At 42.5% G+C, this 14,553-nt stretch overlaps 1 protein-coding gene across 1 annotated transcript; it reads right to left on the bottom strand.

Annotated features, from left to right (window-relative positions):
- Window positions 1-7: 7 nt before the first annotated feature.
- cds1 (CDP-diacylglycerol synthase (phosphatidate cytidylyltransferase) 1) lies at window positions 8-13,783 on the bottom strand. The gene is made up of 13 exons (XM_086111034.1): window positions 13,437-13,783; window positions 9,627-9,784; window positions 9,052-9,148; window positions 8,395-8,492; window positions 7,093-7,232; window positions 6,189-6,247; window positions 5,749-5,831; window positions 5,232-5,319; window positions 4,843-4,911; window positions 4,133-4,288; window positions 3,375-3,494; window positions 3,174-3,277; window positions 8-2,872 (listed from the first exon to the last, which is right to left on the bottom strand). The coding sequence occupies exons 1-13, from the start codon at window positions 13,503-13,505 to the stop codon at window positions 2,749-2,751; spliced, it is 1,365 nt and encodes a 454-aa protein (XP_085967160.1). The 5' UTR covers window positions 13,506-13,783; the 3' UTR covers window positions 8-2,748.
- Window positions 13,784-14,553: the final 770 nt, after the last annotated feature.

Genomic DNA, 14,553 nt, shown 5'->3' with positions numbered 1-14,553 from the left:
ACACAAGTGATTTTTTAAAAAATTTACCCCGTGTTCATCACAAACCCATCATCATTTTTTTTATCATCTTAATATTCAAATTAAATGCTCACAATGATAAATAAAAAGCAACACCATCTCTAAATGTTCCAGTTCGTGTTCTAAAATTATTCTGTCTGAGGGAAAAAAATAAAATAAAATAAAATTAGACAGAATAATCAAGTCAACTGATACACTTAAACATGTCACGCCCAATGACACTTCATTGCTATTGTGCGAGTCTGTCAGGACAACAGAAATGCACATTTTGGGTCCATAACATACCCTCCTCGTCCCAGCAAAGACACACTTTTCCTTGATAGAAGAGCTTCCCAAGCTTAATATCACAGAGAACCGGCTGTCACTTCTTTTCAAGTTTATGTGGGAGTTGTGACAAGCAAGAAACAAGACTACATCAGTGTCTATTGACTGACCGCTTATGTCACAGCAGAATGTACTTTATAAAAACATTCCATAATGACATTTAAATTATTTTTTCTCCTTCATTTCATGATGCTGTTTCTGGTGTGGACACCCTGGCCATCCAGGGGCAAAATAATAGACATACAGGTAAAGATGGAGATGGGCACAACACCTTCATAAACTGCAATATTATTCGTAGAGAAGAAAAAGATTATACGCCGATGCTTATTTTTATATGTCTACATGTATTGCTTCACCGTTTGTGTTAAGCATCAGTTGCTTCAAAGGTGAAAACAATGTTACACCGATGGTATTTATTGGCCCGCCTCTGCTGCTTTTGTTTGTTGAAAACAAAGCGTAGCGTAAGATGCAAACAAAACTGGCGAGATGTGCCCGGCAGTTGGCTTAAAGTCACGAGTCTTGTTTCTTTCTTGTCACATCTCGTAATGTTTTTGGCTCAATATTTCAATGCTAATTTGGGTCAGGAAAGCCCGCTCGCTCTGCTGTACATAGGGGGTCTGCAATCTTGTTCCTCGGGGGCTGCCGTCCTACCCGTTTTCCATCTCTCCCTGCAGTAAAGACCCAATTTAGTGATATACTTTTTGTTCTTCTACTTGTCCCTTTCATAATTTTGCTGCTGTAAATTGGGAATTTCTCCATTATGAGACAAATAAAGGCTTTATATTTATCTTATCGATTCAAATGATCATGATGGTGATTCAACTTCTGCAGACCTTTGTGATTACCTGATTGGTTGAATCACAGATATGTGACAGCAGGGAGATGTGAAAAACTGGCAGGACAGCGGCACTCCAGGAACAGGATGGAAGAGCCCCACCCTGCTTTACATCAATAGCCACACATTCAAAATCAAATCAATGGGCAATCGTGACAGGAGGCGGCATTCTTTTACAATAAAAGCCCCTCATCTGGTCCCAGTAGCACTTTTCAAAATAAAGGTCCTGGAGGAAAAAAAAATCAGTCCATCTGTAAAACAGCATCTGAAGTTCAAAACAATAACAACAACAACAACAAAAAAGGCTTTGGTAAACCTTTTCTCCATGCCCCCCAAATCGAACATTTGGAGAAAATTTGCGTAAAATATCTGCAAAACATTTTGCGTTAAAGGTTGTTTTCATGGCAAACAACATTCAAAAACATCCTTAAAACATCTTATTTAACGCAATAAAACCCTCTCAAGAAGTGGTGTTTCGTACGGTTAGCGTTGTTAGCAGGTAGGGACATTTTAGTGCTTCTTCTTCAGTAGTACAATGCTAACGGGTTAGCAGTTAGCAGCCAGAATAGCCTTATGCCCCACACACACACACACACACAAACTCCCAATATTTTCAACTGAACAAATTAGCGTGTTGGGGTTGTAAGTGACAAAACTAGCGGCCAAGAAAATGTTATTTACTGCAAATCACAAACTGCGGAAAAAAGTGCCTTTTAACTTAGCACACCCGTGACTCGCTATTAACACCCGGGACAGCAAGCCATAGCGCAACCTTGTGCTAAATTGCGAACGCAAGCGACTGTTTCTTTCTTCTAAAAAATTGTATAGTTCGAGTTGCTTGATATCCTCTTTGCATGGCTACTGATAGTTAGCATTTTTTAGTGCTCGGTGTGACTAGCGTCGTTTTAAGTAGGAACATATATTGCATCTTCAACAGTAGAATACTACTGGGGGAATTCAGCGGTTAGCAACTAGACTAGCCTTGCACACGCACGCGCACAGCGACTAAGCTATATGCAAGAATTTTCCCAACCCACATCGAGCTACTCTGAAAATATATATTTTTAAAAATTCCACCTTCTTAATGTTCAAATCTACTAAATGTGTCCATGCTAGCTTGCTACATACTGTATATACGTTTTATTCGTTTTTTGCTATTATCATCATCAATAGTATATATTAGCTCAACATTTCCTTATGTACATTAGCCATGTGTGTGTTCTACTTTGTTGACTTTAAGGGCACACAGGCTAAAGCGGGTCGTCATTGGTTAGAGCGTGATAGGCCGCTAACCGACGAACTTGATTCATTGGCGGGTCAGTGCAATGTGGGCTTTGACCGCTTCCTGGTCAAAGATGGCGGTCGGATGCAATGCTCCAAAACCGGCGGAAGACTTTTTATAGACTACATTTGCCCCCCGCCCCCCTCCCTCCATTTTTATTTTTCAAGTCGGATGAAGAGTTACCAGGATCACACAAGATGTGTTGTTGTTGTTGTTGTGTCTATGTTGTGTACGTAGTTTTACCATCACACACAAACACACACACACACACTCTTGCGTCAACCCCCCTTCATGCTGTGGGGGGCAGCAGGCCACGGTCCTTCAGGTGCGAGGTGAGCGTGTTGAAGATGCTAAGTTGCTGCTCCGGCTGCAGCATCAGCAGCTGCTGCAGGACTTTGCTGGGATTGGGGCCCCTGGAACAAAAAGGAAGAAGATTCGACCCAACTGATGGACTTCCTGTCTTTTAGTGCACAGTTTCTTCAGACTTTTGGTGGGTCTTCTCATGACAGACATGTCTACCAAATTTCCCGCAGTTAAATGAAACACACTTTTTGTGTGGAATAAAAAAATAAAATAAACACTCTAAAGCTCATCTTTTGAAGACCTGCGTGTCTTTCCAAGACATGGCTTCTTGAGACTTTTTTTTTTTTTTTGGCCTTCTCAAGGCAGATCCGTCGACCAAATTTCAAGCTGCTAAATAAAAATGACTTTGACCTGATGAAGCTGGCGATGTAGACGTGGGTGAAGGTGGCCATCAGGTACTGACAGTCGAAGCGGTCCATGATGCCTCCGTGTCCCGGGATGGTGCTGGCGAAATCCTAGCGTGGCGATGACGTTCAGCACCACAACACTTGACACCGGACTATAAACACTTCATGCCGTAATGGCACGAGACGGAGCGAGCGGGTCACTTACTTTGATCTTGAAGGCTCGCTTGAAGCCGCTGGCGAAGAAGCCGCCAAAAGGGCCGATGAGCGACGCGAAGGATGACAGGAAAATGCTGTGGATCTGGAACGGGTACAATGTCACCGTTTCCTGAGAAGGAAAGACCAGCCAAAAAAAAAAACAACAACAACAAAAAACGTGTTACCTTTTCAGAATGGATTATATTTCATCTAATTCTGCTTGATCAGAACAAGTGCTGTTTGCAACATTTTGGCTCCCTGATTGACTGAAATACTATGCATTTTTTTTTGGGGGGGGGCATATCATTAATAAAATCAATATTTATTTACTCGAAAAAGTGAAATGAATAAATGACATTGAAATATTTTGCTTTGACACAATTTTAATCTTTTTTTAAATCGAATTTGAAAAAAAGGTTACCTTAATCATTTTTAAATCTTCAAAACATTTGTTTTAATTACATTTTCTGTTTACTTCAAGTATATCTACTTTAGTCAACTTAGCACCTCAAGTATTTGACCTATTTGCTAAAGTTTAAAATTCTTTCTATTCTATTTTTATGTGTCCATTACCTTCTTAACATTTTGTCTTTTGTACTTTTTGACTGATCATTTGATTATCCCCCCCCCCCCCATTCATTTTATTGTCCATTCCCCATTCTATCAACGAGATACGAGGAGCATTTTCAACAAGTTGAGTTCCGCCCGCCGAGAAAGCGATGCCGCAACATGTGGCAGAGGAGCGGCGGCCCGCCGCGAGGAGCTCACCCACGACAGCGCGTTGCGGACCGGCGCGGGCAGTTTGTACTGCTGCAGCACAAACAGGTCGGACGGCTCGCATTCCACCGTGAACAAGCTGCCGCTCTCGCTGCTCAGGCCCACCGGACACACAAAGTACTGGAACTGGGACAGCAGCGACGACAACTGCACAACACAATGCCACGCATTCATGATGCAGGAAACACAACGCTCAAAACATTTTGCCGGCAGTTTCCATCGGCCGTAGAGTGGGTAGCATATACGAGGGCCAATAAGGTGAAGTTTTCGCTATAAGGACTTCCAGTACAGATAGAAGCTTTCTCCCCACGGCCCCCCCCCCCCCCAACGTAGTCTCCCAGCACTGCCAACTACTGTGAACTGCTGAGGCAGGTCAAAAGCGTTCACCAGCGGCATCGACTTTGAAAGGGACGATCAAGTCAAAAGTGTTGTGAGCGACTGACTGAGACTTCAGTCCAACGATTTCAATGGAAGCTAGTGCAGATGGGAAAAGCGCGTGACAGTGCTGGCAGACGACATGGGGGATGGTGGTGGGGGTCCTTATGACGAGAAATTCACCTTATTGATTGAATGACCCTCGTATTTTGTCGCATGCACATCTGGTGGGATGTGGTTGCGTGTTTCTGTCAGTCGCGTGTCAAGGGGTACATTTTGTAGAAATGGTGTCGCTTGGTCGCGGAACGTTGCCAATCTGCACTCACAATGAATCCAAAAACGACGGTGGAGAAGTAGCCTCCGATAAATCCTTCCCATGTCTTCTTGGGCGAGAGCTGCACACACACACGCACGCGCACACACACACAGAGACACACATTTATGGACAGTGGTTTTCATGTCTTGTGCGTTCCTGTCCAAACACTGCGCTTCTTTCTTTCTTTCTTTCTCTCGGGGCAATCTTGATCTTCCCCCCCGAGCTTCTTTTTGACAAACTGTTCGTTTTGATCGATTTTCTAATTATCAATCATCGGGAGTCATCGCATGGGCTGCCGGTGCGCTCGACATGCCATTTCAGGGTTTTGCTACTTTCCCAAGTATGTCCCGACTCAAAACTCTTGTCTCACAACACGCTGTTGTCTCGTCATCGCGTCACCTTGATGAGTGGCGTGCGTCCAAAGAAGAAGCCGAACAGGTAGGCGCCAATGTCGTTGCAGATCACGATGGAGATGGGCACGATGAACCTAAAAACGGAATTTCATCAACTCTTGCCATGTTCAAGCCACGTAGCGTGACCCCCCCCCCCTCACATTCTCCAAGTTTACTGACTTTATTCTGTTTGAGTAAAATGCTCGCTCGCGCATTTGTGCGGCGGCACGTCAGTTTGTGCTAGCGCTATTATGCTAACTATCAATTTTGATGAGCCTTCGTGTGAAGATGGTTTGTTCGTGTTGAATGATTTCACTTGTGAATACAGTCGTTATCTAAAATGGATAGTTGTGTACATGCTCGAAGCACGGTGACGCTGCTCTCTGATACTCTCCGTTTTAAGTGCTGTTTTGAAGCCATTTTGGGGCATGGATCGGCGGCTGCACCCCCTTTTTGTGGGAGGAGTCAACGACTCGTAACTTTTTGCTGTTTGCAGCAGGTCTCTCGCATTCTGTCGAGCTTACCAGATCATTCCTTCAAACAGGTTCTGAATGACAAGGTGCGACTGAGTCACCACAATCAACAGCGTCACATGGGTCCAGGCAAACTGGAATGGCAAACACACATCCAAACAATCACACACAAACACAAAGTGTCACAACATTGGAATGTGGCAACACGGGTTTCGACCCGATATTTGAAGACAGATGAGTTAAAGCATATCAAAAGCACGACGATATACAGATTGCACATGAATGAATTATTTGCTGGAGTCGGAGGGCATTCTTTGCCAATCAATTAGTCATTTCATTTGTTATAATTCATGACATCTCATATAATTCTGCTTTATCATAACAAATGCTGTGAGTTGGGTGTTAGCGCTTAGTGTTACAGTTGCAACTGTTGTCAAAGTGCGATCGAAATAAAGATGGATGTATCTATGTATTGCTGTTTGTATACACACCATGTAAAACTGGAGGCGGTAATGTTTCTTCACTAAACTCAGCACAAACATGCAGAAACCTAAAAACAACAACAATAACAAGAAAAAGAACAACATGCCATCAGCAACAAAGATAATCTCAAATATGTCCAAGATGACATATGTGACAACATTAATGACAGAATATATGATGTATGTTTCTTTCTCGTGGAGCCTGTTCCACACGGTATCATGTTTGTAATCTGAGAAGATGAAACATACTTTTTTAACGGGAAAGTTAGCTTTAGCCGGCTAGCATAGCACACCATTAAGTAAGAAAAAGCATTAGCATTAGCCAGTTAGCCTAAGTGCAGTTCAGTTAGCTTCAGTCAGCCATACCTCCGATTTACATACACCCCTGGCGTTAGCTTTAGCAAGCTAGCACAACCACAGCACACAACGCCATTCGCTTTAGCTACACTGCATCTCTATTTCACATAACGTGACCACAGCGCACCTGTATTTAGAGAGTGTACATTGTCAGCGTTAGCTTTAGCCAGCATGACCACAGCGCAACACACTTTTTACATTAGCATTAGCTAGATAGCCACAGTGATTATCGATCTGACATACACCGGTAGTTTGAGACCGATACAATGACAACAGCGTAGCACATCATTCATGCTAACTGGAGCTAGCTAGCATGACCACAACATACATCGAATTTACATACAGTTAGCTAACATTAGTTAGCTACCATAACCACAGCGCACCTCTATTTTACACATTTGGAGAACGTAGATAAGGATTTTTAAGCGTGAAAAGTGAACATTTTGACTTAAAATTATCAAGTCAGATAAAAAAAAGTTACCTTGCTACTTTTGTAAAACTAAATAAAATGCAGGCATGGGCGTGAGGGTTCAACGGGTGTGCACCGTTTGCTTACCTGCCAGGTACAAGGCAAAGGAGATAAACCTGTGGTAGCGAGATAGGAACTGCAAGGGCTCCTCTCTCTGCACCAGCGCGCCAAAGTAGTCGGCCAGCGTCTCACCGTAGAAGAAGTAGTTGACGCACACCAGGAAGTACCTCAACACAACAATACGTACACCTTTACAATCACATACATCAGGGGTGTCAAACTCATTTTTGTCAGGGGCCACATTGTCGTTACGGTTTCCCTTCGGAGGGCCGTCATGACTGTGAATTTTGTAAAAGCATATAAATGTTGAACCACCTCAACATATATACACAGCGAACAACAAATTGATGGGAGAGTTTGTTTTGAAATCGCAAGTCAAGAATAAATGCTTGTTCAAATATTGTCGTTATGGATTAGATATGACAATATGAAATTTTGATTCAGACTTTAGCGAGCATCATGGAAGTTGGCATGCTTGATTTGCTTTCGCGGGCCACATAAAATGGTGTGGCGGGCCAGATCTGGCCCCCGGGCCTTGGCTTTGACACGTGTGACATACATAATCAGCCACATCAACCTTCCCACAAGACAACGCGGTGATTTGAGTTATTCAACCATCTCGCCAAACAACACATATGCGCACACACAATAGGCGGATCTTCTACGTGGACATCATCTGTACACTCTCCTTGACTTCCAACACAACAAGTGATCTTTGAACCCGTTGCTACACGCTACACTAAGATAAGATAAGATAAGATATCCTTTATTTGTCCCACACTGGGGAAATTTACAGCCTCCAGCAGCAAGAATGTAGGCAGAAAGAAGAAGAAAAAAACCAACAAACACCGTTCAATTAAGTGCAATATAAATACAAAATGGATAAATCGCAGTGCTATTTACAGTTGTTTTCCACATCATTAATTATTATTAATATTATTGTTGCTATTTTTTATTCAGCAGCCCGACAGCAGTTGGTAGGAACGAGCGTCGGTATCTCTCCTTCTTGCAGCGCGGGTGTAACAGTCTCTGGCTGAAGGAGCCACCTAGTGCTGTCAGGGCGGGCTGGAGAGGGTGGGAGGGACTGTCCATCATAGCTTTTAGCTTAGTTAGCATCCTTCTGTTGCCCACCTCCTCCAGAGTGTCAAGGGAGCAGCCCAGGACAGAACTGGCCTTCCTGACCAGTCGCTCCAGTCTCTTTCTGTCCCGGGCTGAGATGCTACCTGACCAGCAGACAATGCCACACACACAACTACCGTGTGTACGTGTGTGTGTGTGTGTGTGTGTGTGTGTGTGTGTGTGTGTGTGTGCGAGGGCTCCTCTCCTCACCAGCTCAGAGTCCTGAACCAGGGCAGGTCGTATGAGCGATAGACCTTGTAGCCGATTGTAATGATTTCTTGGAAACACTTGATTTGCACCGTCATCACCTACGACCACAAACAAACATGTTGTTAAGCCCAACCAAAACGATTTAGTTGCAACAGTCATAAGATTTCAAATTGGCCCAAAAGTGGCTAAAAATAATAGGTCCTAACAATAGCTCAAAATGTAATTAAGTCATCGGAATAAAGAGTTAAAGTCACCCCAAGAAGCCATTTGGATTGAGGTGTAATAATTAAAGCGCCACCAGTCCCCACAAAAATTAATTTGTTTTGAATAATAAAAAAATTGTATTTAGGCGTCAGAATAAAAAGAGATAAAGCTCCCCAAAAAGACAATAGTTGCCTGAATAATGTTAAGAGTTACAGACGTGCCCCCCCTCAAAAGGGCATTTGGTCACCAATATAAGAGCACATGAACCCCCCACCCCCACTCGACTCCCCCTACAAAATGGTGATTTTAAATCAAAAATGGTCATCTTCTTGGTTTGCATGTTTTTTTAACAGCATTTTATCCTGCCAAAAAGAGATTCACTGGTCGGGCCGAAGAAAGGAAAAAAAAAAAAAAAAAAGCAATTCCAGTATGATAAAAGGAAAGGGTGCGTACAATCAAAATGAGAGCGATTGGTCCCAGGTAGATGATAAGGAAGAAGCCGCAAATCATTGCGAGAGACAAAACTCCTCGGATCCAGTAGTTCTTCCATCTGTGGACAGCGCAAAAACAAGAAATGTCATTCATTTACACTCCAGAGGGCAATAACAAAGCGAGCTGACATTTCTGTCCTGTAAAATAATTCCTGGAACGTTTTTGGATTTGGTCGCGTATTTAAAAAAAAAAAAGCTGTCAGTATAGTAGCTTAGCGTCGATTAATCAGCATCACACTAAAAGCTAGCAAAAAATGAAATAAAAGGCATGGGTGTAATGTGCATGCCAGGCCACTAGTTGGCGATTTGTAAAGAAACAGGTGAAAACACCAATTTTTGTTTTCATGCATTTGCATGAACAGGCAAAACAAATGAAAAGATCCAAAACGATCCCGTTTTTTTCACACGTGCGGTGAAAAATGGTCTGGTGTCTTGAGCACAGACCTTGACCCAGACAAAATTGTGGCCACCGACGTTTGTCCGTTTGTGATGCCTCCCCCGCATGTCCGGGTCGTAAATGTAAACGTCGAGGCGTACCTCGGCGGCAGTCCCTCCAGGGCCTTGTTGAGACACTGCGGCGTGTTGTCGGTGTCCGCCGTGGATGCCGGCACGTCGGCGGCGTCCGCCTTGGTGTCCACGTCGCACTCGGCCTCCGTGTCGCCCTGCAGGCCCAACAACCTGTCGTCCTCGCCCTCCTTGCCACCCAGACAAAACCAAAGTTTGAGTGACTGACATTTACATACACATGACGGAAAAGCAACAGCAGCGAGCAGCACGAGGTTCCCATGTTGATACAAGATCCGGTTTGCGATGGTCCTACTTGGTGTGAAGGAATATGTCACAACATGTCACAACTTCAGTAACAGTTCTTACATCAAGCCATATTCCATATTATAAGGCATACAGAGGTGCGCGGTCTATCAGGTAGAAATTTGGGCTACGATATTATTCGCCACTGCTTGGGAAACGAATGGGGAGACAATAGGCCCCAAGCTAACTTGCGCCGCGCTGGCTATGAGCTTCGGCCAGTTCGCTCGTGCGGCTAAACATGGCGCTGCGTGTCTTTATCACTAAAGGAGGTGAGAAGTCGTTCATCTTGAGCAGCGGCAAGCAACCCCGGGCCGAGAAAGTTCCAGTTGCCTTGCGGGAACTGCGTTACAGCAAAGGGTAATCTTGTGTCGTGTCGTTTTTTTTAAATAGTTTGAGGTGCCACAACATCAAAACCTGTTGTTTTGATGAACTCAGTCAAGACGTTTGAGATTGCAGCCGTCTTTCCGACGATTGTTTTATTTATTTTTTTGCTTTCATTTAAGATGCGAGCGCCCCCCGCTGCAATATGATTGGCTGCTGCAAAGACGCCATGAACTGCCTAGCATGGTAAGATAAAAAAAAATCATTTAAAAAAATCGAATAAAGTGCTAAATAAAGCAGATAATGTTTGATTCTTTTCATCGAGACATAAGCAGTACTTTTAAAACCTCGCTCGAAAAGTGGTAGGTTGCGCCCAATACCGTTCCACTCCACTCCTGCGGGTGGCAGTAATGTGCATAACAAAGCAAACACGAGCCTCTGCTTTTGACTCCTTCAACACTTTTTTTTTTCCCTTGCACCAAGCGTGTCCAAAAAAGGCACACCGAAGGAACAGGTCCAGTTGGCTCGTCACATTTGACAAATTAGCTCACTCACTGGAGCTAGCGCTAACGCTTGACTGCCGTCGGGATCGCGTCGGGCGGCCAGAGCCAACCCAAAAAGGGAGGTGAAGCAAGAGCCAGGGAATTAGCGCATGGATGGATGACATTATCTCTGACTAAATATAGAAATACATATTTTAAAACTCTTGTCTCCACGGGTTTCAATTTCTGACTGAAAAAAAAAGGTTGGATTGACCTGCTGATACTGAAAAATATTTTTTTTCACCCCAGAAATTTGTAATATGAAGAGTAAAATGATGACTTTCAAATTCATAAGGTCCTAGTTGCTTTAAAAAAAAACTTTTCTTGGAAAAATATGACTCTGAAAACATGAATGTTATGACTAAATTGCATCATTTTCGCAAAACACAAACTTAAAAAAAAGTGCCTTTGGGTGAAAACTCCCATGCAAAAAAAAAACACCCAAAAAAAACCCCCTCCAAAATCACAATTTGTTTCAGAAAAAAATACATGTTTGCTTGTGAAATACAACTTGTTTTGTTTCTAAAATAAATTAATAAATAAAGATTATTTCAACCTTTTTTTTTTTTACAAAACATTTAAACCATTATTCAAAGGTTAATTTCTAAAATTAAAAACAACTTGATCAAAAAAAAATACATGAATTGTCTCAACATTGCGACGATACTCCTCCCGCAAAAAATGGAATCAAGTCAAAGATCGTTCAACTGTTACAATACAATACAATCCCCACCGCACTTATTCATTCATTCCTTCTTTCAAACATTGGAGTCTTTTCATTCCAAAATGAAGAGTGCAAATCCCCGATGATGTTGCCACCATCACATGACATGTTCACCAAAGTTTCAACACAAACAGCCATCAGATGACGACAAGCACTCGGGGCCCCAAAGAGCGTGCCGTCGGCTCACGGACGACGCTCCGGATTTTCATCCACTTCACATTTTTGCATTCATGCAGGAAAGTTTTTATTTTTATTTTTTTTTTGCGATGTTGCTTCCTATCTGAAAATAATGACCATCTGACACCGATGTGCCCAACTGCGACGAAATTTTGGCGCGCGCGCTCCTCATGACGGGCCGCATGGAAATGATCACAGAAGGGATTTCGGACGCTTGCGGTTTGGACGGAAGGAGAGAAATCTTCCTCAAGAGTCTACCTCACTCATCCAACTGGTACAAAGGTCATTCAGTCAACGCGGCACAAGCAGCACACCCTCCCGAGCGGGGGTAAAAGGTCAACGCTCAGCATCCCGCCAACTCTTGAACGCGTTTCACTGATATCGATGACTCATGATCACTGGGCTCATTTATCATTACAATGTGACAACAGGACAGGACAGGACAGAATAGAGCAAATTAGGACAGGAAGGAATAGGGTTTAATTAGGGGCGCAATTCAGCTTTTCCAGCAGCAAAGTGGAGCTGACTATTGTGACGTTAGATTATAATTGTTGTTGTTGTTTTAAAAATGGATTTTGTCATAAAATAAATCTTTTTTTCTCTTGCATGATTGCACACTTTTTACAAAAACGATTTTAATCCTTTAAAATAACGCAAAAAATATGACTTTACAACTTTTCTAGCCCAAAAAATAATTGTAAGGTTGCAATTTCTTACTTAGAAGAGTTTTACTTTTGACTTTAAAAAAGTAGAAATTATTCTGGGGATAGTTGATATGGTTTTAGGGGGGGGGGGGGGGGGAATGATTGTAATTTGATAAAATTGTGACTTGAAAAAAAAAAGGCAGCCAACATCATGACTGTGACAGTTTGGGCTAGAGACAAAGCAGAGGCGCTGCATGAGTTTATTTATTATTATTATTTATTATTGTTTCGCTTTTTCAATTGTACTGCACTGTTTAGATATACAGTGGGCCCCTGCATGCTCACGTTTGGCACCTGTGAATCCACCCAGTCGGAGATTTTTTCTGAACATACATTTTTTTGCTTGGTTTTCCAACAGGAGTTTTTCATGAAAAACGATACTTGGTGGTTTACATTATTTTATTCAAGAATTTTGGGGGGTTGAAACAAGTTAATCCAATGCACTACGGTTCACTTACATTACGAAAATGTCCTTCCATACCTATTTGTCATGTCCTTGTTTATGATGATACTAATGCAGCGTGTTATACCGGAGACAAATTCCTTGTGTGTTTTACATACTTGGCCAATAAAGATGATTCTGATTCAGATTGTTGCAAACATGATCTTAAAGTTAAAAGATTCCATTTATGAGATAATGATAAGGCACGAATGTTCACTAATAACGGTGGTAGACACTACTTATTTTTTAAAAATAAAGTTTAGTGGAGTCTTAGTGGAGAATTGTTGTTCTGAACTGCACTGAGACAACAATTTCAGAGATTTGTTTTCTTATTTTAACAACTACAAAAAAAACCCTTCTTGGTATGTAAAGTTTTGTGAGTAAATGGTGTGGAGTTTGGCAGTTTCACCAGGCGTTTCCATACTTGTGAGCAGGATGTGTTGTAAACATTGAATCAAAGCGAGTGCGGCTATTTTTAAACCAGCGGAGGGATTATTAGCCACTTAGCTCGCTAACAAGCTAACAGGCTAATAATTCGCCTCCCGTCCCACTTCGGTTTGACAAACTCGATCACCAACTCGTCCAGCCGACGGGAAGCTTTTTGATAACTAAAATAATTATTTTCACCTTATCAGTCATGTTGTCAGTGCTGTCCGGGTCCTCCCCGCCGCCCCCTCGTCGCCGGAGCTCGGTCATATTGCTTCCGCCGCTTTCGAGTAAACCGCCCCCCGAGGAGATGTGAGGGGACGCGGGAAAGTAGGCTCGCAAGGACGGTCACCGGCTTTCTCGCCCTCGCCTGGGTTCCTCTTGAACGGTTGGTCAAAGGTTTCGCGGCGTCAAAGGCCACGGGTAGCGAGCGAGCGAAGCGAAGTCAGGGAACCAGAGGTTATCCGCTAACTACGTCCAAAAAAGCTCCACTGACGTCCCCGCTGCCTGGGCTCAGACTGCGTGTTTGTGTTTATCACTGCAATCCGTCATCAAGACAGCGTCACTGTGCGGAAACCAAACCCTAAATATGCGGACTTTCAAAGTAAAGCAACCGGCTATGATAATGCCTTGGGCGCAGAATTCATTTAGCGTGTGAAACAATGTTCGCTTCCAGTATGGCGCTACAAGCGTTAACTTGATCCGCGGTTGCGGCAGTTAATCCTGACTGCAGATGATAAATGCGCGTGCGCGAGACGCTTTTGACGTCACTTAGCAACCAAATCAAAACCCTTCATGAACGGAAATGTTTGGTGCTTATTGATTATTTCTTTGATTAAACAATATGACCAGAATAAATAATTATATTCAGGTATATGAATTACGAGGAAGTTGTTTTATTCTCCTAAAAAAAAAAGAGAATTTTTGGTCATGTGACCGCTTAAAGTTAAACAAAAAAACGCAACGACTTGAAAATGACTTAAAAACTAAAACATTGGGGTTCATTTGAAAGTATTTTTAAGGAGACTTTGAACAAATAGTACTTATTCTTGAAAGGTGGACTTTCTTGGAACTGTACTACTGTATTTTAAGAAATTTAACTTTTTCTTTACCGAAAAAAATTACTTATTGAAAATGGCTTAAGATTTTTTTTCCTGAAAAGTATTTTCCTTCAAATGTTTTTGTCCAATGAAAATAAGGGTTACCTAAAAATGCGACTTTCTTTAAAAAAATCAACAAAAAAAAGTGTGAGTTGAAAAAAATTCATCTTTCCTTTAAATGTTGAAATGCTCTACTTTTTTCTTGTAAACGTCTTTTT

Source organism: Hippocampus guttulatus, chromosome 5 (assembly GCF_054856545.1).
Source record: "Hippocampus guttulatus isolate MCC_2025c chromosome 5, RoL_Hgut_1.0, whole genome shotgun sequence".
Taxonomy (NCBI): Eukaryota; Metazoa; Chordata; class Actinopteri; order Syngnathiformes; family Syngnathidae; genus Hippocampus; species Hippocampus guttulatus.
The sequence above is the reverse complement of the archived record's forward strand: the minus strand, read 5'-3'. Positions and strand labels throughout refer to the sequence as shown.